Source organism: Leptopilina heterotoma, unplaced genomic scaffold (genome assembly GCF_015476425.1).
Source record: "Leptopilina heterotoma isolate Lh14 unplaced genomic scaffold, ASM1547642v1 Lhet_343, whole genome shotgun sequence".
Lineage (NCBI taxonomy): Eukaryota > Metazoa > Arthropoda > Insecta > Hymenoptera > Figitidae > Leptopilina > Leptopilina heterotoma.
Genome location: NW_025111029.1, coordinates 505,109 through 528,982, shown reverse-complemented (window position 1 = coordinate 528,982; position 23,874 = coordinate 505,109). Strand labels below are relative to the sequence as shown.

Below are 23,874 nucleotides of genomic sequence, written 5' to 3'. Positions count from 1 at the left end.
AGTGCCTATTGTGGACTCAACCTTAGTCTAATTAGCTTCGCGAACGAGACGGAGATAGAAAAGAAAACAAATATATGTATATCTGTCCTTTTCTAACTCATGCTTTGCGCTCGCGCATCAATCAAATAGACAGTTTATCTTTTTCTAACCCATACTTTATGTTCTTACTATAATTATTTTAGATGTTACAACTAGTTTGTAATCACGATTAAAAAAAACTATTCTAGTTTTATCTCTTTTTTTTTAAACATAAATTGTAAGTCACAATCGATTGTCATTAGTTTGATGAATCGATTTCTTGAAAATTCGACCTAATAATCGACTCTCCCATCCCAACCCTACTTAATGCATTTTAGGGGTGATAGGCAGTGAGAATATCACATTCTATGTTAATTTTTTTCTTGTGTTTTGTGCATTGGAATTGACTTAATATCGGTTTTAAAGTATCATAAAATTTATGGGAAATTCTAATTATCAGTGAAAATTTAGTATTTATGAAAGTTGGTGATTATTCTTCGACTGCTGTCAGTGGCAAATAGATTGTGTGTGTTCTAAATAGTGTACAACACTTTATATATGAACGAGTTCAACAAGATATACCCACCAAGGCTAGAACGGGAGCGACAACGAAAGTGACGTCACAAGTCCCCGAGAAACAAGACAGTCTGCATTCTTATGGTTTGACTGCATTTTGTCGTGAAACAAAAAAAAAGAGGAAAAAAAACACTTTTTTCATTCGAAAAACTTGTGTCGTTTTCTCATTTTTAAGGTTAAAAAAGAACTATTTTAATAAATATAATAATATTTAAAGTGTGACTTTAATCTATTGCTTTTCGTATAACATTTAAAGTACGGACAATAGAGTGGAAGATTCATTCCAATGACAATTAGTCGTCTGCATCCATGAATCAGCGTTCCTTCATCCACTGATTTCTTTTTAAAAAAGAGAAAGAAGAAAAAAAAGCAGGTTAATAACTCTTTCACTTCTTTAAATTTACACATCGCGAGTGTTTTAATTTTCAATGAGTTCAAAATATCAAAACCATCCTCGGAATGTTAAATTTCAAACAACAAAAAGTGTTTTTGTTTTTCGTTATTTATTTTCCCCGAGAGATAGTTTTCAATTTTTTTTCCTCTTAACCACAAGAGAAAGAGAGAGAATGGTTTAATTATAAAATGTGTTGTAAATATTATTGTGAATGAAAAGGAAATTTTAGAAAAAAAAATGGTGGGTGTCGTCTGCTTGTTTTGACTTGTTCATACACGAGATTTTCGAAAAATAAAATGACATTATTGTCATGTATATGTCAATAGTGTGTGAGTGTGTGTGCTCCTTGTTTCTTTGTTCCTAGAAAATTTCCTTTGTATTTTTCGCAAGTTTAAAATATAGACGTTTATATTTATTTTTTTTTTTACTTAAATTCTGACACATATAGATCTACTAAAATGAAAAATTCAGAACAAGATAAAAAAATGTTTCGCAAGACGATTTTTTGGTTATTAATCTAGAATCGTAATTGGGCGCATGATTTCACCCAAATTTTAATATTTATAATTGTTATATATCGAAACTTTAAACAATAATCTTTACTCGAAAGGTAGGTGTCTAATTTAATGTTAACATTATTACGATATTGAGAATAGATATTTATTGTAATTTTTTTCTAATTGAATTTTACTCTTATAGACTTTCTAAGTATTATAAATATAAATTACAATTAATTTCACACTATGATAAAAAATATGAACTAAATTTTTTTAAGTATAATAATTATTTTTTATAATTCCTATGGAATCTAATTATAAATGAACATAGTTTTTAACTTGTGAAATGGAAAGTAATATAATTGTTAAAAATATAATATTTATTTCTTACAATTTTTATGAAATCTAAATATTATTTGAAATAATTAATGTTTTCAGGCTTCGCATTCATCTACTAAAACCATTATTTACTTACTACTTTTTTTACGTTATGCTACTATTTGGATATTTATTCAGATTTCCGCCACAAAAAGCTACTATTTCTGTTCTTTTGAGAATTTACTTTAAATTTGCTAAGACTAGAAATCAAAAAACTATTCTCAAAAATTATAATCAAATTCTTCAAAACGATTCAATTATTTTAAAAAAATATTCGAAATTCAATTATTTTTAATGTCTGGTATTTTCACAAAATTTTGCAAAAGAATTCAATTATTCGAAAAAAATTGATAGAATTTATCCAAAATTCAATTATTTTTATAAATAATAAAATTTCCACAGGAATTCAATTAATTTAGAATAGCATTTTCAAAAAAATTTCGAAGAAATCAATTATTTAACAAAATTTTTATACAATTCTTCGCAATAATTCAATTACTTTCCCTAATAATAACATTTTTCGTGGAAATTCAATTTTTGTTAAAATTCTTAGCAAGAATTCAATTATTATTTCATAAATAATAAAACTCATCGAAGAATTTCAATTATTTCTAATATTATTTTAAATTAATTAAACGAAAAATTCAATTATTCTCATGCGGCTTCAATTTTGAAAATACAATTTTACAGGAATTGCTTAAAAATGTAATTATTCTTAAATATATATAATTTCAATTCCTCGAAAAAATCAATTATTTTCAATTCCATTATTTTTTAAAATTTTAATAAATTTTTTTCTAAGAATTCAACTATGTCGATAAATATGAAAATTACTCCCAAAAATTCAATTATTTTGAGTCATTTTAATGAAATTCTCTATGATCCACAAGTTTTGAACGTTCAAATGAACGAAACACTTTTTATTAGAAATGTTTTTATAATTTATTGTTTGCAATAAAAATTAAAAACTTAAATTTCACACTTAGAAACTTAATAATTCATTTATTTTATATCGACAAAAAATTATTGTAATAAATATTTAAATTAAAGAAGAAAATAAATAAATAAATAAATTATTTTCATAAATAAAATTATTCATTACAAAAATTTAATTATTTTTAAAAGTAATAAATTTCTTTTTGGAAATTCCATTCTTTTTAAACATTTTAATACAATTTTTTTGCAATAATTCAATTATATTCAAAAAGAATAAAATAGTTTTTAGGAATTCAATTATTTTCAAAAAAATTATAATAAAATTCTTTGCAACTATTCAATTCTTTTCATAAATAATAAAATTCATCACATGATTTCAATTATTTTTAATACAATTTTACAGGAATTGATTAAAAAATGTAATTATTCTTAAAAATTTAATTTCAATTCATCAATGAAATCGATTATTTAAAAATATGTTTTTTTAAATCTTTGGAAGAATTCAATTATTTACAAAAATATTAGAATTTTTCACAGGAATTCAATTATTATTTTCGAATATTTTAATAAAATTGATCGAAAGAAATCAATTATTTTAAATACAATTTTAATTAAATTTTTTTGAAATAATTAAATTATTCTTTTAGATTTTAATAAAATTCTTCCCAAGAATTCAATTATTTATATGAATAATTCTTCAAAAGAATTCAATTATTAAAGATAAATAACAAAATTATTCCCGAAAATTCAATTATTTTTAGGCATTTTAATAAAATTCTTTGCAAACTTTAATTATTTTCATAAATAACAATATTCATCACAAGAATTCAATTATTTTTGAAAAGTAATAAATTTCTTCTTGGAAATTCAATTATTTAAAAAAATTTTAATAAAATTGTTCGCTTTGAATTCAATTATTTTCATAAACAATAAAATGCTTATTTGAAATTCAATTGTTTAAAAAAAAAATAAATAAAATGATACACAGACATTCAATTATTCTTAAAAATTTTAATAGAAATCTTTGAAAAATTTAATTATTTAAAATAATTTTTCGCAATTCAATGATTTTCAATATCTACTATTTTCATAAAATTTCTAAACAGAATTCAATTATTTAATAAAAATTTTGTAAAATTCTTCGTAAGAATTCAATTCTTTTCACGAATAAAAAAAATTTCTCAGAAATTTAATTATTTAAATTAGAATTTGCATAAAATTAGTCGAAATAAATCAATTATTTAAAAAAGTTTATAAAATTCTTCGCAAGAAATAAATTATTTTGATAAATATTTAAATTCTTTGATGAATAATAAAATTCGTTGCAGGAATTAAGTTTATTAGCAGGATAAGAAAGAAGTCAATATTTTTTATGAAAACTAGGAAAATGTCAAAAACGTAAAATATAGATTGGGATTTTTGTCAGTTTTGTGAAGTGTCTAAAAGGAGTTTTTTTGGTTGTCAAATTCAATTTTTCATTAGCTACTTTTTTTTACTAATTTTCTCAGTTTGAAACCTACTTTTTTAAAATTATTTATTGAGTGCGAAGTCTGCTGTTTTACATATTTTTAAAATAACGGAAATTTAAATCCTCGAATTATTATCTTACATAATTTTAATTTTTAATGAAAGTTTTATTTCTTATTATTTGTTTTGCATAGAATTATTACTTAATATAATGTTTATTTTTTAAACTTTTAATATGGTTTAATTTTTGTCACCGAATACGTGATTCATAGAATATTCCACGGATTAATAAAAATCTATTGTTAATTCGTAAAATATTCTGCGAATTAGATATTCGGTGGCATAAAAATTAAGATATATGAAAAGTTTATAAAATAAACATTATATTAAATAATTATTCTGTGCAATAAAAATTATAAGAAATAAAACTTTGATTAATTTCAACTTATGTAAAATAATAGCTCGAGAATTTTAAATTTTGGTTATTTAAAAAATATGTAAAACAGTAACTATTTCAAATAATAATTAGATTTCATAAAAATTATGAGAAATAAATATATTTTATTTTTAACAATCATATTACTTCCAATTTCTCAAGTTAAAAATTATGCTAATTTATAAATTAGAGTCCATGCAAATTTTAAAAATTAATTGTTCTATATAATATAAGTTATATTACACACAATTTCATAGTGTGAAATTTATTGTAATTTATATTTATAATACTTAGAAAATCTATAAAAATAAAATTCAATTAGAAAAAAATTATAATAAATTTCTATTCTCAACACCTACCACTCGAGTAAACAATGATTATAAAGTTTAAAATTCCGTTAAATAACAAAAAGTATTAATTGGTTTCTTCGTGAAATTTTTACTCAAATTTTTTTTTTATTAAAACAATTTTTTTCGACTTCTATATGAAAAATAAGTAAATACCTGTTTTTTTTATTTTTTTATTTGATCAAAATTACGGAAGTTATCATTTTTTTAAATTTAACGTTCAAGATCAAAGGGAAAAAGAGAAAAAAATAATTTGAATTTTTTATTAATATTTCAATGTTTTCGGACAAATTTTGTCAAAAGTAAGCGGTATTATTTTAAAAATATAAAATTTGTTATCATTATCATTAACAAAACATTTTATAGGTTAAAAATAAACGTGACTGAACAAAAGCGTGAAAATTAAATTTCCGTTCGATTGGTAAATGGAATTTGAGTTCTTCAACGATTTAAAAAATTCCCACTTCTTCCACTTTTCTTCCAGATATTGCAACAAAATACCATTTTTATAGTATAAACTATAAAATAAAACTTATTTTGATTTTTATAGTCTAGAAAATAACTATAGAAAAATCTTTCAAAAATTATTTTTTAATCTTTTTAATTAAATTTTCGAAATATCCAATTAAAATTTTAAAAATATTTTGAATAATTGGAATTTTGTAAAATTTAATTGAAAATAATTGATTTTTTAAAAATATTTTATTACAATTTTTGGAAATAAACTTTTGGAGAATTTTAATTACAAAATCTGAAAATAAATGAATTTTCAAAAGTTTCAATGTAAACTCTTCAAGTGTAAATTTGAAAATGAAAATTAATGAAAATTAGCTTCTAAACATTATAATTAAAATATTTTTGAAAAAAGTAATTCTTAGAATTTTTTCATTCTAATTTTTTAAAATTCAATTATTTTCAATTACATATTTCCAAAAATTCAAATACTTAGAAAAATAATAAATTGTATTTGAATTTTTAATATAATTTAAAAAAAAAATTTAAGCTCAAATATCAACAAAATAATTATTTTCAAGCTTTATTAAATAGATCTACATGGGGAAATTTCAAAAAAATTAATATAAAAATAAAAGTTACTACTTGATGGAGAATGAGCTTTATTCATAAGTAGTAATTTTACCCTTAAAAGACAATTTGAACTCTTTCACATTTTTTATTTGAATTTTCTTCTGTGTTTATAGAAGGAGGCCAAGAGCTATTGTAATAACGAGAAAGAAATCTATTGGAAAGAATAATGGATTCCGAAGAAGAAACGTACGATGTAGATTCGGGTAACGAATCCAGTGGCGATGATAATATGGAATTTGCAATGGAAATTGAAGCCGCAAGTCCTAGAGAACGAGCTAGTGACGTCGACGATTATCCTTTTGAAGTTTTATCAACAGAAGAAATTGTTCAACATATGGTTGATTCTATAAAAGATGTAAACACAGTTGTCGAGGTAAACTTTCCTCTTTCATTCATTCTTTCTTTTGGAATGCTTGTTAAGAAAAAAAGAACGTTTAAAAAAATGAAAGTTCATAAATAAACTATCTTTGCAATAAAGACATTTTTAGAGTGCCTGCTAATCGGGAAAACCGGGAAATAGCCGGGAATTTAATTTGACTGGTAAAAACCGAGAATAAGGCAGGAATTTTATGCCAAACCGGGAATTTTTTCACCAAATTAAAAAAAATTTTATTATTTTAATTAAATTTGTTACAAAATTTCATTAAAAACTTTTTAACAAATCGAATTTTCAAAGTATTTTAATTTAATAATTGATAGTATTATTGATATTATTGAATCTTATAAAGAGTCACATTCTAATGTATTAATGTTTATTAGTGCGAAGATTAATAAATAAAATTTTTATTATTTAATTTTAAAAAATATACACTGAGAAAAAAGAGGGCGCGTTGCAGCAATTCTGTTGTTTCAAGATAATTGAATTTTTATAAACCAATAATTGAAAATTTTTGAAATAATTGAAATTTCTTTACATTCTATTAAAAATAATTAAATTCTTTTAAAGAATTTTATTTAAATTTTTCGAAAATAATCAAGGGAAGTTAGTCACTGAGCAGGATGGCCGCTGGACCGGGAAAACCGGGAAATGACAGTGAATTTTGATCTTGACCGGGATTTTGGAAATTTTTTTTTAAAAACACACATTATTTTGTGAGAAAAAATAAAAATATTTATTTTAGGACTTATTATTTATATTTCATTAAAAAAGATTGAATAATCTTCTATAAAATCTATTTATTTTGTCAGGGAATTTTATGAAAAGTACTATAAAAATATTCAATTTCTAGAATTTATAAGAAAATCATAAATTTTGTTGTCCAACGTAACAGACTTAGAAAAAGAAAATATTAAATATTTCATTTAAAATTCTTTCTATTTCTAACAATAATTAAACAAAATATAATTTTAATTAAATTTGTCAAAAAAATTTTAAAGACAAAATTTGACATCCTATAAAATAGTGAAAAATAAATCAATTTAAAGATTTTTTTTGCAATAATATTATAACAAAACAAATTTGAATTATTGAAAATTTGAACTAATTAGAACAAAAGTGATACGAAATTTATAAAAAATAATTTTTAAATAATAAATAAAGTTAATAAAAATAAATAAAATTTCTTTTCTTAGAAAATAAAATTTTAAAAAACCGTATTTTGCATTAATATCAATTAGTTTTTTTTGCAATTATTGATAAGCAAATTTTTCTATATTTTAGAATGTTAAATTAATATTATTATAGATTGAATTTTAAAAAGTTTTAAATTTAAGTTTTAGAAAAGTTGAATTTTAAAAAATTTTAATTAAAAATTCTCAATAAGTTAGTTTTTTGAAATATTTTTATTCACATTTTTTCAAATTAGTTATGTTTTTAAATATGTAATATTTAATTGAAAAAATTTCAAATTATTCAAAATTACATGAAATTGTCTTGTAAACAAGTGGATTTTAGAAATATTTTAGTTAAAATTTCTATTAAAATAATTGAATTGAAATTTTGAAAATAATTTTTAATAAGTTACAGTAGCAATTCTTCAAAATTATTCAAATTTAAAGGATTTGAAATTTGATTACCTATATAGAAAAATAATGGATAATAATTAAATATTTGTTTCAAAAAATCTATTTAAGTTCAAAATTATTTTTAGTATTAAGATATTTAAAAAAATGTATTATAAACATATTTTGGAGTTTCAATTATTTTTAGAGTAAACTAAAATATTTTTAGGGTTTGGGAAAAAGTCAAAATTTTGTCTAAAAATCAGAAAATTCTTTCAATCTTTCATGGAGTAATTTATTTTTAGAGTTATTTTTTATGACCGGGAAATGACCGTGAATTTTTTTTATGAAAAAAGTGGCCACCCTGCTTAGTCACCGTAATTATAATTTTATTTTTAAAAATATCTTTGCAATATATTCAATGCTTTTCATAAATAGTAAAACTCATTGCAGAATTTCAATTATTTTTAATACAACTTTAATCAAATTCCTCGAAAAATATAATTATTCTTAAAATTTTTATTAAAATTTGTCAAAAGAATTCAATTATTTCTAGAAACTGTAAAAAAAATTCTTCTCAAGAATTCAATTATTTCCATAAATAGCAAAATCCTTGAGATTAACTAAGTTCTTTTGAATATTATATTTAAAAAAAATTCATCACAAGAATTCAATTATTTTTATAAATTTTCATAAAATTCTAAAAAAAATAGTTCAATTGTTTTCAAAAGTAATAAAATTCTTCGCAGAAATTCAATTATGTTTAAGAGTTTTTTAAAATCCTTCTCAAAATTTCAATTATCTTTATGAATAATTCAATTGTTTCTCACAATTCAATTATTTGCAAAAATTTTAATCAAATTCTACCCAAACATTTCATTGTTTTCATAAATAATAACATTCTTTGAAAGAATTCAATTACTTTTATAAATAATAAAATTCTTTGCAGAAATTCAATTAGTATAATTACATTTTAATAAAATTGAATTTATCAAATTTTCAATTATAATTATAAACAGACAAGATTATTTTAAAAAATTGAAAAAATTCTTTGTTTAATTCAATTATTTTCAAAATTTTTAATTAAAATTATCAAAAAAAAATATTATTTTCAAAAAATTTAAAGAAACTCGCCAAATGAATTTAATTATTCATAAAAACGATAAAAACTAATTAAAATTTTTTCAAAGTTATGGGCAAAAAACGGTTGTTTCTGATTTTCAAAATGCAAAAAAAAAATATTTAATCTTTCTTAATGTGGCTCAAAGTTCTCTCATTTTATACCCACACGTGGACCTAAAATTAAAAGAAAAATGCATCCCTAAAATATGAAAATGTAATGTTTACACACACATACGGAATGTAATTTTTTAAAAATGTGATTTTTGAATTCCTGAGCTCAAAAAACATAAAAATATGTTAAAAAACTTGAAAAATCTATTAAAATTTGTCAAAAATTACCCTAAAATAAAACGATCGTATTTATGTTTAAGGAAACACACCACCTTTATTTTGACCTCTTTAAAATTAAATCGTTAAATATTTTTTCTAATATTAGATAATATTTTTTCTTGCATCTCTTTTAACCTAAAAACACATAATTTGGTGAAAAATATTTCATTTTAATTTTTAAAGAGGTTAGAATTTTTTTTCGTTTCTCCTATTACATATTATTGCAAATCCATGAAGATGTTTAAAATTGTAAAATATCATGGAAAAAAATTGGCGATAAGAAATATTAAAAACTGTAAGAGAAGATCGATTTTTAATATTTAAATCTTTAAATTTTGCCAAAATTTCGAAAACACTGAACCTTTAATTTTTTAGAGTTCCGTACTCGGTAGGAAAAAATTTTATGCGCTGATTCTAAAAAAACAGTTAAAATTGATGTTTACCTCATTTTCATGGTAAAGACCATAAAAATCATGGCTTTTTGCATTTATTTCGGTAAATATAAAATAGACCAAAAAAAGCTTCAGATTATGAATTTTATGGTTCTTACCATGAAAATGTGCTAAACGTCAAATTTATTAATGTTTTTTGGAATTAGCGCATCAAATTACGTAAGTATACATAGTTTGGAAAAAAATTAAAGGGTTCAGGACTTTTGAAATTTCGGCTAAATTTAAACATTTGAATATTAAAAATCGATCTTTTGTTACAGTATTTAATATTTTTCAACAGTAATTTTTTTCTATGTATATTTTACAATATTTTGAACAATTCGTATGGATTTGCAATAAAAGAAAAAAAAATTCTAACAACTTCAAAAATTAAAATGAAATATTTTTGACCATCTTTTTTTAAGGTTAAAGACATTTTTTCATGTTTTTTCGAATTTGAATTTGTTTTAATTATTAGCATTAAAAAAAATGACCATGAAAGCTATTTTTCTATTCAAAATATAGATGTAGTAAAAAAGAAAATAATGTGACGTTAATTATTTTCAGATACCGGCGACTACAACGCGAATTTTACTTAATCATTTCAAATGGGATAAAGAAAAGTTAATGGAACGTTTTTACGACGGCGATCAAGAGAAATTATTTGCAGAAGCCAGAGTTATTAATCCTTTCAGACAAGGTCCTGTAATTAATCGGAATAGAGCTTCCCAAAGTTCATTGGTAAGTGTATTCTAGGGAAAACTTTTAAAAATAAACCAAATGTTTTAATTGGACATTTTTTTGAAATTATCTCCTTCTTTATAGATCAGACGCACATCAACGAATGGAACGGAAGAATGTGCAATTTGTTTTATATCTTTACCAGTGCCTGTAAGTTTTAATTCATATTCGATTATTATAATTACTTTTCTGCAAAGAATGTTGAAATCCAAACTGAAAATTGATTTCAGATGATGACTGGACTGGAGTGTGGGCATCGTTTTTGCACTGGATGTTGGGGCGAATATTTAACGACAAAAATAATGGAGGAAGGCGTGGGTCAAACAATTGCTTGCGCAGCGCACGCTTGTGACATTTTAGTTGACGACGCAAGTGTAATGCGACTCGTTAAAGATTCCAAAGTCAAACTGAAATATCAACATCTCATAACAAATAGTTTCGTTGAAGTGAGTAATATAGTTACAGGCTTCGCACTCATCTACGAAAATCTGCTATTTACTAATTTTTTTACATTATGATTCTATTTGGGTACTTTTTTAGATTTCAGACACTAAAAGCTACTATTTCTGTTTTTTTTGAGAATTTACTTTAAATTCGCCAGGACTAGAAATCAAAAAACTATTTTTGAAAATTATAATCAAATTCTTTAAAACGATTCAATTATTTTCAAAAAATATTCGAAATTCTATTTTTAATATCTAGTATTTTCATCAAATTTCGCAAAAGAATTCAATTTAAAAAAAATTGATAAAATTCATCCAAGATTCAATTATTTTCATAAATAATAAAATTTCCACAGGAATTCAATTAATTTAAAATATCATTTTCAAAAAAATTTCTAAAAAATCAATTAACAAAATTTTTATACAATTCTTCACAATAATTCAATTACTTTCACTAATAATAACATTTTTCGTGGAAATTCAATTTTTTAAAAAAATTTTTGATAAAATACTAAGCAAGAATTCAATTATTTTCATAAATAATAAAACTCATCGAAGAATTTCAATTATTTTTAATACTATTTTAAATTAATTAATCAAAAAATTCAATTATTTAAAATAAAATTTTCATAATATTTATTAAATTCTTAAAATATCGACTGTTTATAGACAAAATGGAATAACTCGAGTAAATATGAATCGATTTTGCACAATTTTTTTTTGTCTGATAAAGAATGATAAACAAAAGAATTCTGTTAAGTTTATTCATTATTTTTGATAATTTTATAGAATTTAAGCAAAAAAAAAACTGAAAAAATAGCGACTTTTTGACATACATGTCGTTTTTATTTTAAAATGTATGAATTTAAAAAAAAATTGAAAAAGAAAAGAAAAGTTTACCCAGTAAAATTTATAACTAAAGTTTTAAAATTAATTGATTTTATTAACAATACTAATTACATTTCCAAATTGAATCAATGTTTCACGTTACATATATTTTGTATAAAAATTTTGTAACAAATATGAAATTTAATTTTATGATTAACATAAGAAAAAACTGAAATCTAATATTATTCGCCTTAATAAAAAATTTTTGTTTAAGGCAATTTTAAAATCTTCGGAAATGTAATTAGTAATATTAATAAAATCAATCAATTTAAAAACTTAAGTTATAAATTTTACTTGGTAAACTTTTACTTCACTAATTGTTTGGACAATTACAAAAACTGTTACTTGGCGGAATCTATTGCATCAAAGTTGTTTTTGTTGGGATTCAATTATTTTCAAAAATAACAAAAGTTTTCACAGAAATTCAATTCTTTTTTAAACATTTTAATAAAATTTTTCGCAATAATTCAATTATTTTCATAAATAATAAAATTCTTCTCAGGAATTCCATTATTTTTGAAAATTTTAATAAAATTCATTGCAACTATACAATTATTTTCATAAATAATGAAATTCTTCGCTGGATTTCAATTCTTTTTAATATAATTTTACAGGAATTGATCGAGAAATGTAATTATTCTTAAAAATTTAATTTCAATTCCTCGAAAAAATCAATTATTTAAAAAAAATGTTTTTTCAAATTCTTTGGAGAAATACAATTATTTACAAAAATATTAGAATTTTTCACAGGAATTCAATTATTATTTCCAAATATTTTAATAAAATTGTTCGGAAAACATCGAATATTTTAAATACAATTTTAATTTTTATTTGAAATAATTCAATTCTTCTTTTAGATTTAAATAAAATTCTTCCTAAGAATTCAACTATTTATATAAATTCATCGAAAGAATTCAATTATGTCAATAAAAAACAAAATTAATCCCGAAAGTTCAATTATTTTGAGGCATTTCAATAAAATTCTTTACAAAATTCAATTATTTTCATAAAAAACAATTTACAATAATCATCACAAGAATTCAATTTTTTTTTAAAGTAATAAATGTTTTCTTGGAAATTCAATTATTTTTAAAAATTGTAATAAAATCGTTCACAAGAGTTCAATTATTTTCATAAATAATAAAATACTGTTTAGGAAGTCAATTATTTTCAAAAAAATTTTAATAGAATTCTTTGTAAAATTTAAGTACTTTTAAAGACTTTTCGCAATTGAATGAATTTCAATATTTACTATTTTCATATAATTTTCAAACAGAATTCAATTATTTAAAAAAAAATTTCGTAAGAATTCAATTATTTTTATGGATAATAAAAATTTTTCAGGAATTTAGTTAATTTAGAATAGCATTTTCAAAAAAATTTCGAAAAAATCAATTATTTTACAAAATTTTCAAACAATTCTTCACAATAATTTAATTACTTTCACTAATAATAACATTTTTCAAGGAAATTCAATTTTTTAATTAAATTTTTGATAAAATTCTAAGCAGAGAATTCAATTATTTTCATAAATAATAAAACTCATCGAAGAATCTCAATTATTTTTAATACTATTTTAAATTAATTAATCGAAAAATTCAATTATTGGCACGAATAAAGTTTTCCACAAGAATTCAATTATTTAAAATAAAATTTTCATATTTATTTTATTTCGAGAAAAAAATAACAAATTTTTAACAAATTTTTAAAATAACAAATTTTTTCACAGTAATTTAATTCTTTTTAAACATTTTAATAAAAATTTTAGTAATAGTTCAATTATTTTAATAAATAATGAAATTTTTCCCAGGAATTCAATTATTTAGAAAAGTGTTTAATAAAATTCTAAGCAAGAATTGAATTATTTCGATAAACAACCGCAAAATTATTCCCGAAAATTCAATTATTTTGAGGCATTTCAATTAAATTCTTTACAAAAATAAATTATTTTCATAAATAACAATATTCATCAGAAGAATTCAATTATTTTTAAAAGTAATAAATTTTCGCTTGTAAATTCAATTATTTTAAATAATTCTAATAAAATCGTTCGCAAGAATTCAATTATATTCATAAAATAATAAAATCCTTTTTAGGAATTCAATATTATTTTCAAAAAAAATTTAATAAAATGCTACAGACATTCAATTATTCTCAAAAATTTTTATAGAATTTTTTGTAAAATTTATTTATTTTTAAATACTTTTCACAATTCAATGATTTTCAATTTCTACTGTTTTCATAAAATTTCCAAACAGTAGGGGAGAGGCCCCTAAGGTGGTCACCCATCTTTTGAGCGACTGTAGATATCAAATGAAATTATATATAAAGGTCAATAATACGGCGTTTGAAACTTTATCTTATTACCTAACTTCCTATCATAAAGTTTTTTTCATTTCATTAATAAAAAAAAGTTATGGCACTTTTTAAAAAAAGTTGAAAATTCGACTTTTAAAAAAGTGGCCCCAAGATGGTCACCATACAAAAATTCACTAAAAAAGTTTTTAAAAAATGTAAAAAACGTATTATTAAGTTGTTTATTTAATATGAATTGTTTTTCAGGATCACAGAAACATATTACATATTTTTTTTGCACTTTGTCCTTTCGTCAAAAATGATACTTTTTGTGTATGTATTAGACAGGTAAAATTTTGAAAATAATTCTATTTCATTATTATTCAACATAAAACTTAAAAATTGATAAAATTCACATTCACAGTGATAAATGTTGATAAATATGGCGTATAAACACATTTTCATAAAAAATCAAAAGCGACCACCTTGGGGCCAAAAAAGTGTCCACCTTAGGGCCAAGACACAATTTTTTAAACGTTAATGAAAAAAATTTTTAAAGCACATTATTAATTATATTCATTTGGAATATTATTGTACGATATATAAAGATAATTATAACGATTTTTACTAATTTAAAATGGTTAATTTCGAAAGAGGCTCATACGACTATTTACCTCAAAACTTTACTAAAATCTTTGTCTTCTCAAACAATAACAATAACAAAAAAAAATGGAAGATACAAACTAATATACAAAAATTTTCTTAGGGTGACCACCTTAGGGCCCTGACCACCTTGGGGCCCTCTCCCCTATTCAATTATTTAAGAATTTTTTTGTAAAAATATTCGTAAGAATTCAATTCTTTTTGTGAATAATAAAAATTTCTTAGGAATTCAATTATTTAAATTAGAATTTGCATAAAGTTAATCGAAAGAAATGAATTATTTAAAAATTTTTTAAAAATTCTTCGCAAGAATGAAATTATTTTTATAAATATTGAAATTCTTTCAGGAATAATGTAATTCGTTGCAGGAATTCAATTTATTATCAGGATAAGAGAGAAGTAAATATTTTTGATGAAAATTAGGAAAAAGTCAGGAATATAAAATATTAGATTGGGATTTTTGTCAGTTTTGTCAAGTGGCAAAACGAGTTTTTTTGGTCATCAAGTTTAATTTTTAGATAGCTACTTTTTACTACTTTTTTAGTTTGAAAGCTACCTTTTGCTACTTTTTTTTTATTTATCGAGTACGAAGTCTGATAGTATCAAGAAAAAAATTTGCGCTAATGCAACTATTATTCTTATTGTTCAAATCCTGATGAATTGTTTCTTCTTCTTCTTTCAGTGTAACAGGCTTTTGAGGTGGTGTCCATCGCCAGATTGCAATAATGCGATAAAAGTTCAATACGTTGAATCGCGACCCGTTACTTGCAAGTGTGCTCACACTTTTTGTTTTCTCTGCGGAGAAAATTGGCACGACCCTGTTAAGTGTCATTTATTACGAAAGTGGATTAAAAAATGCGACGACGACTCGGAGACTTCAAATTGGATTGCGGCAAATACAAAGGAATGTCCAAGATGCAACGTTACAATTGAAAAGGACGGCGGTTGTAATCATATGATTTGTAAAAATCAAAATTGCAAGACGGAATTTTGTTGGGTGTGCTTGGGACCCTGGGATCCTCACGGCTCAAGTTGGTACAGTTGCAATCGCTATGATGAAGATGACGCCAAAACTGCTAGAGACGCTCAGGAAAAATCTCGAGCTGCCCTTCAACGTTATCTATTTTACTGTAATCGTTACATGAATCACATGCAATCACTCAAGTTTGAGCATAAACTCTATGCCAGCGTTAAGGAGAAAATGGAGGAAATGCAGCAACACAACATGTCATGGATCGAGGTAAGTTTAATGGATTATATTTATTTTTGTTTAACAAATTCCCTGGAAATGTCGGGGAATTTTAAAAGAGTCTCGTTTACAATTTTCATAAATAGCTCAACTTCAAAATTTTCTAATTTGAAATTTTAGAAAATTCCAATCTTGAATGAATTAATTAAATAATACAAATTTCGCAGGAATTCTATTATTTACAAATTTTCGACAAATTTCTTCGCATTTCAATTATTTTCATGAAGAATAACATTTTTTACCAGGAATCCAATTATTTTCATAAATAATAAAATTCTATATAGGTTTTCAATTATTTTCATATCATAAGTAATAAAATTCATCGCAGAATTTCTATTATTTTGAATACAATTTTAATATGGAATATACGAAAAATGTTTATGAAAAATTCTTAAAAATTTTATTAAAATTCATCAAAGAAATTCAATTATTTTAAAAAGCCTTCCTTTAATTTATTTATTAGAATTTAAGTATTATTGTCAATACATTTTTAATTAAATTTCTTAAAAGAATTAAATTATTTTCATAAATTTTAATAACAATTCATTTTAATTGAAAATTAAGGGGAGACCCCACCTTAATTTTGACCCCTTTAAAATAAAATTATTAAAGGAGGTAATATTTTTTTTCCTGCATCATTTTTAACCTGAAAACATATAAGATGGTCAAAAATATTTAATTTTAATTTTTGAAGAGGTTAGAATTCTTTTCTTTTGACCTATTGCATATTATTGCAAATCCATGCGAGAAGTTGTTAAGAATGGTAAAATATGCATGGAAAAAAATTTCCGTTTAAAAATATTAAAAACTGTAAGAGAAGATCAATTTTTAATATTCAAATCTTTAAATTTTGCCGAAATTTCGAAAGCCTTAAATCTTTAATTTTTTTTCAAATTGTGTATATTTACGTAATTTGATGCTATTATTCAAAAAATATTGTTAAAATTGACATTTAGCTCATTTTCGTGGTAAATTCCATAAAAATCATAGTCCGAAGCTTTTATGGTATACTTTATATATACCGAAATAAATCAAAAAAACCATGATTATTATAGTTTTTACCATGAAAATGAGGTAATCGTCAATTTTAACTATGTTTTTTCGACTCAGAGCATCAAATTGGAAAAAAATAAAGTTTCAGGACTTCAGAAATTTTGGCACAATTTAAAGATTTGAATATTAAAAATCGATCTTCTCTTACAGTTTTTAATATTTTTTAACGAAAACTTTTTTCCATGCATATTTTACCATTCTAAACAACTTCTCGCTTGGATTTGCAATAATGTGCAATAGGTCAAAAGAAAAAAATTCTAACCTCTTCAAAAATTAAAATTAAATATTTTTGACCATTTCATATGTTTTCAGGTTAAAAATGATGCAAGAAAAAAAATATTACCTCGTTTAATAATTTTATTTTAAAGGGGTCAAAATTAAGGTGGGGTCTACCCTTAATTTAATTAAATTTAATTTAATTAAAAATTAAATTAAAAAAATAATAAAAAAATAAAAAATAATAAATAATTAAATTAAATTAAATTAAATTAAATTAAATTAAATTTTTTTTTATTTTTTTTAATGAAATTTTTTTAACAATTCATTTTTTACAAAATAATTTTAATAAATTTCTTTGTAGAAATTTAATTAATTTCAATAATTTATCAAAATTCAATTATTTTTAATATCTATTATTTCAATAAAATTTCATAAAATAATTCAAATATTTTAAAAAGAAATATATTATTAAAATTCGTTTCAAGAATTCAATTATTTTCAAAAGTAATACAATTTTTCTCAGAAATTCAATTATAGTCAAAAGTTTACAAAAATTCTCCTAAAAATTTCAATTATTTCATAAATAATAAAATTCTCCTTCAAAGTTCAATTATTTCCAAAAATTCTTTGCGAAATTTCAATTACTTTCAAATATTTTTCTCAATTCAATCAAATTTTTTAGAGATTCAATTATGTTAATAAAATTTTAATCTAATTTCTGGAAAAATGATATTATTCAAATTTGGAGAGAAAGTATTATAGCGTGAATTTTTAGAGATAATTGAATTTTGAAATGGTTTCAATCTTTGAAAGTTTGAATTTTTCATACTTTTAACTGAAAATTGTATAGATTTAATTTTTTTAAAAAAGTTGAATGAAACTTTTTTGAAATTATTTGAAGTTTTTATTTTCTAATATATATTTAATTGAAAAATTTCCGAATAATCGATTAAATTTTGTAAAATTGAATTGTAAAGAAAAGAATTTGAAAATTCTCAAAGAAATTTTTCAAAAATTATAAAAAATAATTAATTTAAACACCCGAAGAATTTTAGTTAAAAATTTTAGAAAATAATTGAATTGAAATTAAAATAATTTTTATGAAGTTACAATAACAAGATTCTTATAATAAAAAATAATGATTTTATCAGTCTTCTTGTTTTATAATAATTTTTTAAAAATTGTTTAATTTTCAAAAAGTTTGAATTTGAAATTTTTGAAAATCTTAAATCTTATGAAAAAAAAATAATGATTAAATATTTATTTAAAAAAGAAGTAATAGAACATTTTTCTGAGTAATAATTTTTAAACTGAATGAGAATATTCTTTAAGTCAAGGAGAAGTAAGAATTTTGTCTGGAATTCAAGGGAAAGTCAGGGAAAGACAAAATAAATTTTTGTTGTCAACAAATGTAGTTTTAAAAACCTGGAAAAGTCAGGGAATTTGAAATGAGCAAAAGCGTGGCAACCCTGATTTTCACGTAATCAAATTTTTGTTTTAAAAAATAGCACATTAAAATAATTATTTAAAGATTTTTAAAGATCGTTTGCAATGAAGAATTAATTTTTTTAAATAATAAACTTGAAAATATTTTAATTAAAAAGTCAGGTCTCGGATATTATGACTTTTTCGACTTTTTCTTTCAAATATTGCAATAAAATACCACATTTTTATTATAAAATGAAACTTATTTCAATTTTTATAATGTAAAAAATAACTAAGAATTAATTTTTTTTAAATTAAATTTTCGAAATATACAATTAAATGATTTTGAATAATTGAAATTTTGTAAAATTTAATTGAAAATAATTGATTTTTTCAACTATTTTATTACAATTTTTGAAAATCTTAAAAAACTTTAATTGCAAATTTTGAAAATAATTGAAACCTCAAAAATTTTAATTAAAAATCTTCAAATGTTTAAAAATGAAAATGGCTGAAAATTAATGAAAATTTTCTTCCAAAAATTATATTAGAATATTTTTGAAAAAAGGAATTATTAGAATTTTTCATTCTAATTTTTTTAAATTCGATTGTTTTCAACATTTTCAATTACATATTTCCAAAAATTCAAATATGAACAAATAGTAATAACATTAAAATTTTTTAGAATTATTTTTAACATTTTGGAGAAAAAAAATCGTGTTCTTAATTTGTAAATAATATTATTGAAAAAATTAATTAGTTTTTTTAAATTATACAAAAACTAGTATGACTACACACACCGCGTCAAATTTTTTAAGAAATGTAATTTTTCTAACAGTTTTCCTTTAAATTTGAAAAAATTAATAATTATTTGAACTACTCTTGTAGAAATCGCCAAGATATTTTAAACAACTTAAATATTTTTGATTAAATAATTGAATTTTCGAGTATGAATGGAACAATACTGTTAATAGTAAGTTCAATTCGAAATTTTCTCGAAATTCAATTATTTACAAATTTTTAAATAGAATTCTTCAAAAATACGATTATATTTCAAAATAATTTTTAAAAGTAAACAAATAATATCCATTAAGTTATAAAATTTATTTCAATGAAATTTAACAAAAATTTTAATTGTTTCAATTTCTTAAAATTATTTTCGGAAATAAAATTATTTTTAAAAAAATCCAATTACAATTTTCCAAGAAACAAATTTTTTCGTAATTTCTAAATTAAATTATTCAAAATATTAATACTTTCTGTTAAAGAAAAATTTAAATTTATTTTTTCACAGGAATTAAAATTTCAAATAATTTCAATGAAAAACCCTTTGAAATTTTATCACTTCTACAAATTGTAACTGTAATTCTTGCAAAATTCAATTATTTTCTTAAAATTTTTGAATAAAATTATTCAAAACTTTTAAAATTTTTAAAGAAAAATAATGTGATAATTTTTAATTTTTCAAAATAAAAGTTTTTAATATTTTTATACTTTTGTTTCTCTTCAATTTTTAAAGAATTTAATTTAAAAATCTTTTAAAATTTGATTAATTTCTACAGTTTCTTCTATAACGCTTTAAAAATTCAATTATTGTCGAAGATTTTAACTAAAATTTTTTTAAAATGAATTTCTATCAGAATTCAACTACGGGAATTGAATTATTTAAAAAGAATAATTTTTACAAAATCATAAATTAATGTACATACTTTCAAAAATACAATTATATTTATAGATGACAAAATAAAATTTTTTAAAATATAAAATTTATTTTAATGAAATTTTATAAAGTTTTCAATTGTTTCAATTTTTTTAAAATTAATTTCCGATATTCAAGTATCAAAATAAATAAATTATAAATATAAATATAAATAAATATAAATAAATAAATTGTTTCAGAATTTTAAAATTAAATCTTTCAAATTTTTAGTTTCGTTTGTAAACAAAGGTGCAATTTCTGTTTTTCAATCTTTATTTTTATCAAAATTATAATTTATTTTTTAGAAATAAATGGAAAAAATTTGTATAATTTCTATTTGATGTTTTTTTCTTTTTTGAAAAAGAAAAAGACAAATAAATTTGTACCATTTATATTTCTTCATCACAATTTTTTAAACTAAATCTCAATATTAGTTTGTTAATAAATATTAATTAATAATTAATAATAATAATAATTTATTATTTAGAAGGTTCTTAATAATTGACCTAGAATGTGCGCTTATCTTTTGCCGTATTGTATTAGTATTGTTTTTAATATGTAATTCTAAAAAATGTTCATTAATTTAAAACATTTATTGATTTTATTTATTTATTTTTTTGCTTCAATGCGCTAAGTTTCGAAATGAGGTTTAAATTAGAAACATTTACAAAATAGAAAATCAATAAACTGGTTTTAAGTTTTATTTTATTTTTTTAAGGGGGGGTAGGGTCTAACGGGTGAAAGAAGGATCTTTTTGTGAATTTTTATGAAAGTAACGGTAAAAGTTTACATGTTCATTTTTTTGCATATTGTTAGTTAGTATTTGAAGAGGATTTTGTAGAATTTTTGGTTTAAAAAGTAAAACAATAAAAAAAAACGTTAGGGTTGGGCAAAATTATTCTTCTAACCAAATTCATTTCATTTTTTGACTTCCGATAATGTGTTAATTAATGATGATGTTCACCGCAAATCAAAACCTTTTTAAGGAAATCGTTTTCGAAATTATACATTTTTTTTATTTATAGACGTATTTTCAAGCTTTACGATTTTTAATAACAATCTTTTTTTTCTAAAATATCATGAAAAAGAACAAGAAAGAAAGAAAGCTTTTTTTTATTTACAAAAAATGAATTATTATTATTAATGCATTATAATAAATAATTGCATTAAAATTTGAATTGCAGGTCCAGTTTTTGAAGAAAGCCGTTGACATTCTATGCTCCTGCCGGCAAACAATGATGTACACGTATGTTTTTGCATACTACTTAAGGAAAAATAATCAATCTGTGATTTTCGAGGACAACCAAAAGGATCTTGAAGGTGCAACAGAATGTTTGTCTGAATATTTGGAGAGAGAAATTACGAGTGAAAATCTTGCTGATATAAAACAAAAAGTACAAGATAAGTACAGGTAAATTTCTTTTATTCATTTTCTACTGAAAATCATTTTTAAATAACTTCTTATTTTTGGTCAGTCATGAAATTTAAAACATTTAAAAATATTCAATAATTTTCTTTTCTTCCAGATACTGCGACAGTCGACGAAAAGTTCTGCTTGAACATGTTCACGAGGGATACGAAAAAGAATGGTGGGACTATTTAGATTAAATCTAAAAACAATTGTTTTTTGGTCTCCGTAAAACTGTGATAAATCCGGAAAACCAATACAACACAGAAAATCAAACAAAAGACTAAACACAAAAAAGGGGAAAGGATCCAAGAAAATTAAATGGAAAACAAAAAAAAAAAAAGATTGTTTCTAATTTTGAAAACGTAAAAAAAATTTTTTTCTTTCAAAATTTAAAACTTCGCGTTTTAATTCTATATTATTTATTATATTTGAAATATATTTTTCTTGTTATTAAAGAAACCCGTAGAAACCAAAAAAAAAGAACAAGGTTTTACATAATTGACTTTCCAAAACTGTATTCTCGAAAAAACTGAAAAAAGTTTTTTAAAAAAAAAGTTATGAAAAGAAAAATAATTGAAAAACACGGGAAAATTAACTATGTATTTCTAAAGTTATTTAACTTCGTATAAGATCCTCTCAACTCTTTATTCAATCCACGCACGGCTTACTTAATTTCATTTTTTCATTCACAATTTATTAAAAAAAATAAGGATAATACCGCGAGAATTGTCCGCTTAAAACTGCCAATAATTTAACTCAATCATAAAATGTTCCCATTAAAGTGAAAATATTTTTAAAAATAATAATACCTCTGTGATGACTTCATTAATTGATATAATCACTTAATTGGCTATTCTGAAAATGAGAAGAAAAAAAGAAATTTTTTCTAAATATGCAGATGCAGTATTCTACTTGTACGTTTTCATAGATTTAACGACAATTTTTGAACACTTTCTTGGATAAAATCTATAGAACGCGTTTATAAAATGGAAACTGGTATTTAAAAATACACGGTTTCTTTATTGTCGGTTCTAGAAAAATTAAAGAAAACAAAAAATGAAAAAAAACAGACAAAAGGAAAATCGTCTGCACATATTGGGAACTTAATTGTGTTCCATTGTACAGTTTATGTAGTTATATATACATAGAGTCTTATAAATATATTCGTACATTGCTATGTAGAAATGAAAGTAGATGTATGTTAAGAGATCATAGAAAATAACTAATTATATTAATAAAAAACAAAATCAAGTAGTACCTTTTGAGAATTACTTATATTAAAATTGTTACTTTTTTTTCGTTTTATCTTAAAAATTAGGGAAGAAAACGAGATGACATGAAATTAAGAACAGAAAGAATAAGGACGTCGTTGTGATTTAATTTATTTATAACTAAAAATTTAAAAATTAGTTCTAAACTAAATTTGTTTTTTTAAAAAAAAAATATATATATCAATTTCTGTTCGTTTAAAATATTTATAAGTTTATCAACATTTTTACCTTTGCATGATCCATAAAAATAGTAACTTTCACGAAAACCAAAGCATTAACATTATTTTATGTTTAGAACAATAGTTACGTAACATTAATAGTGAATTTATTATTTTTTTCAAGTAATCAGCGATAATTTGTTTTTAATTTTTATTGGAAAAATAATTATATAGAAAGAATTAGACGCAAAGGATAGTTTTTGAAAAATATTTTCTACATTTATATCTAGTACTTTAATATATAAGTCATCAAAATTCACCATGACTTTAATTTAATGTGAAAAAGTAGTTTGAGTTCTATTCAGTAATTACCTATAACAAACGTAGTTGTTTCTATTTT

The 23,874-nt window shown here is 21.6% G+C and overlaps 1 protein-coding gene across 1 annotated transcript; it reads left to right on the top strand.

Annotated features, from left to right (window-relative positions):
* The first annotated feature begins 343 nt into the window (after positions 1 to 343).
* Positions 344 to 23,519, top strand: LOC122505122 (E3 ubiquitin-protein ligase ariadne-1). Its single transcript, XM_043616583.1, has 8 exons — positions 344 to 967; positions 6,249 to 6,508; positions 10,527 to 10,700; positions 10,785 to 10,850; positions 10,931 to 11,146; positions 15,672 to 16,229; positions 21,819 to 22,045; positions 22,161 to 23,519. Exons 2-8 carry the CDS (start codon positions 6,302 to 6,304, stop codon positions 22,240 to 22,242), a joined length of 1,530 nt encoding a protein of 509 aa, XP_043472518.1. The 5' UTR covers positions 344 to 967; positions 6,249 to 6,301; the 3' UTR covers positions 22,243 to 23,519.
* The last annotated feature ends 355 nt before the right edge of the window (positions 23,520 to 23,874 follow it).

What these genes read in the sequence shown, in the direction of transcription:
- LOC122505122 (XM_043616583.1), top strand. Translation starts at nt 6,302, where the DNA reads ATGGATTCCGAAGAAGAAACGTACGATGTAGATTCGGGTAACGAATCC. An exon ending in ATGTAAACACAGTTGTCGAG is followed by an intron (nt 6,509 to 10,526) that starts GTAAACTTTCCT and finishes AATTATTTTCAG; the next exon opens with ATACCGGCGACTACAACGCG. An exon ending in GAGCTTCCCAAAGTTCATTG is followed by an intron (nt 10,701 to 10,784) that starts GTAAGTGTATTC and finishes CCTTCTTTATAG; the next exon opens with ATCAGACGCACATCAACGAA.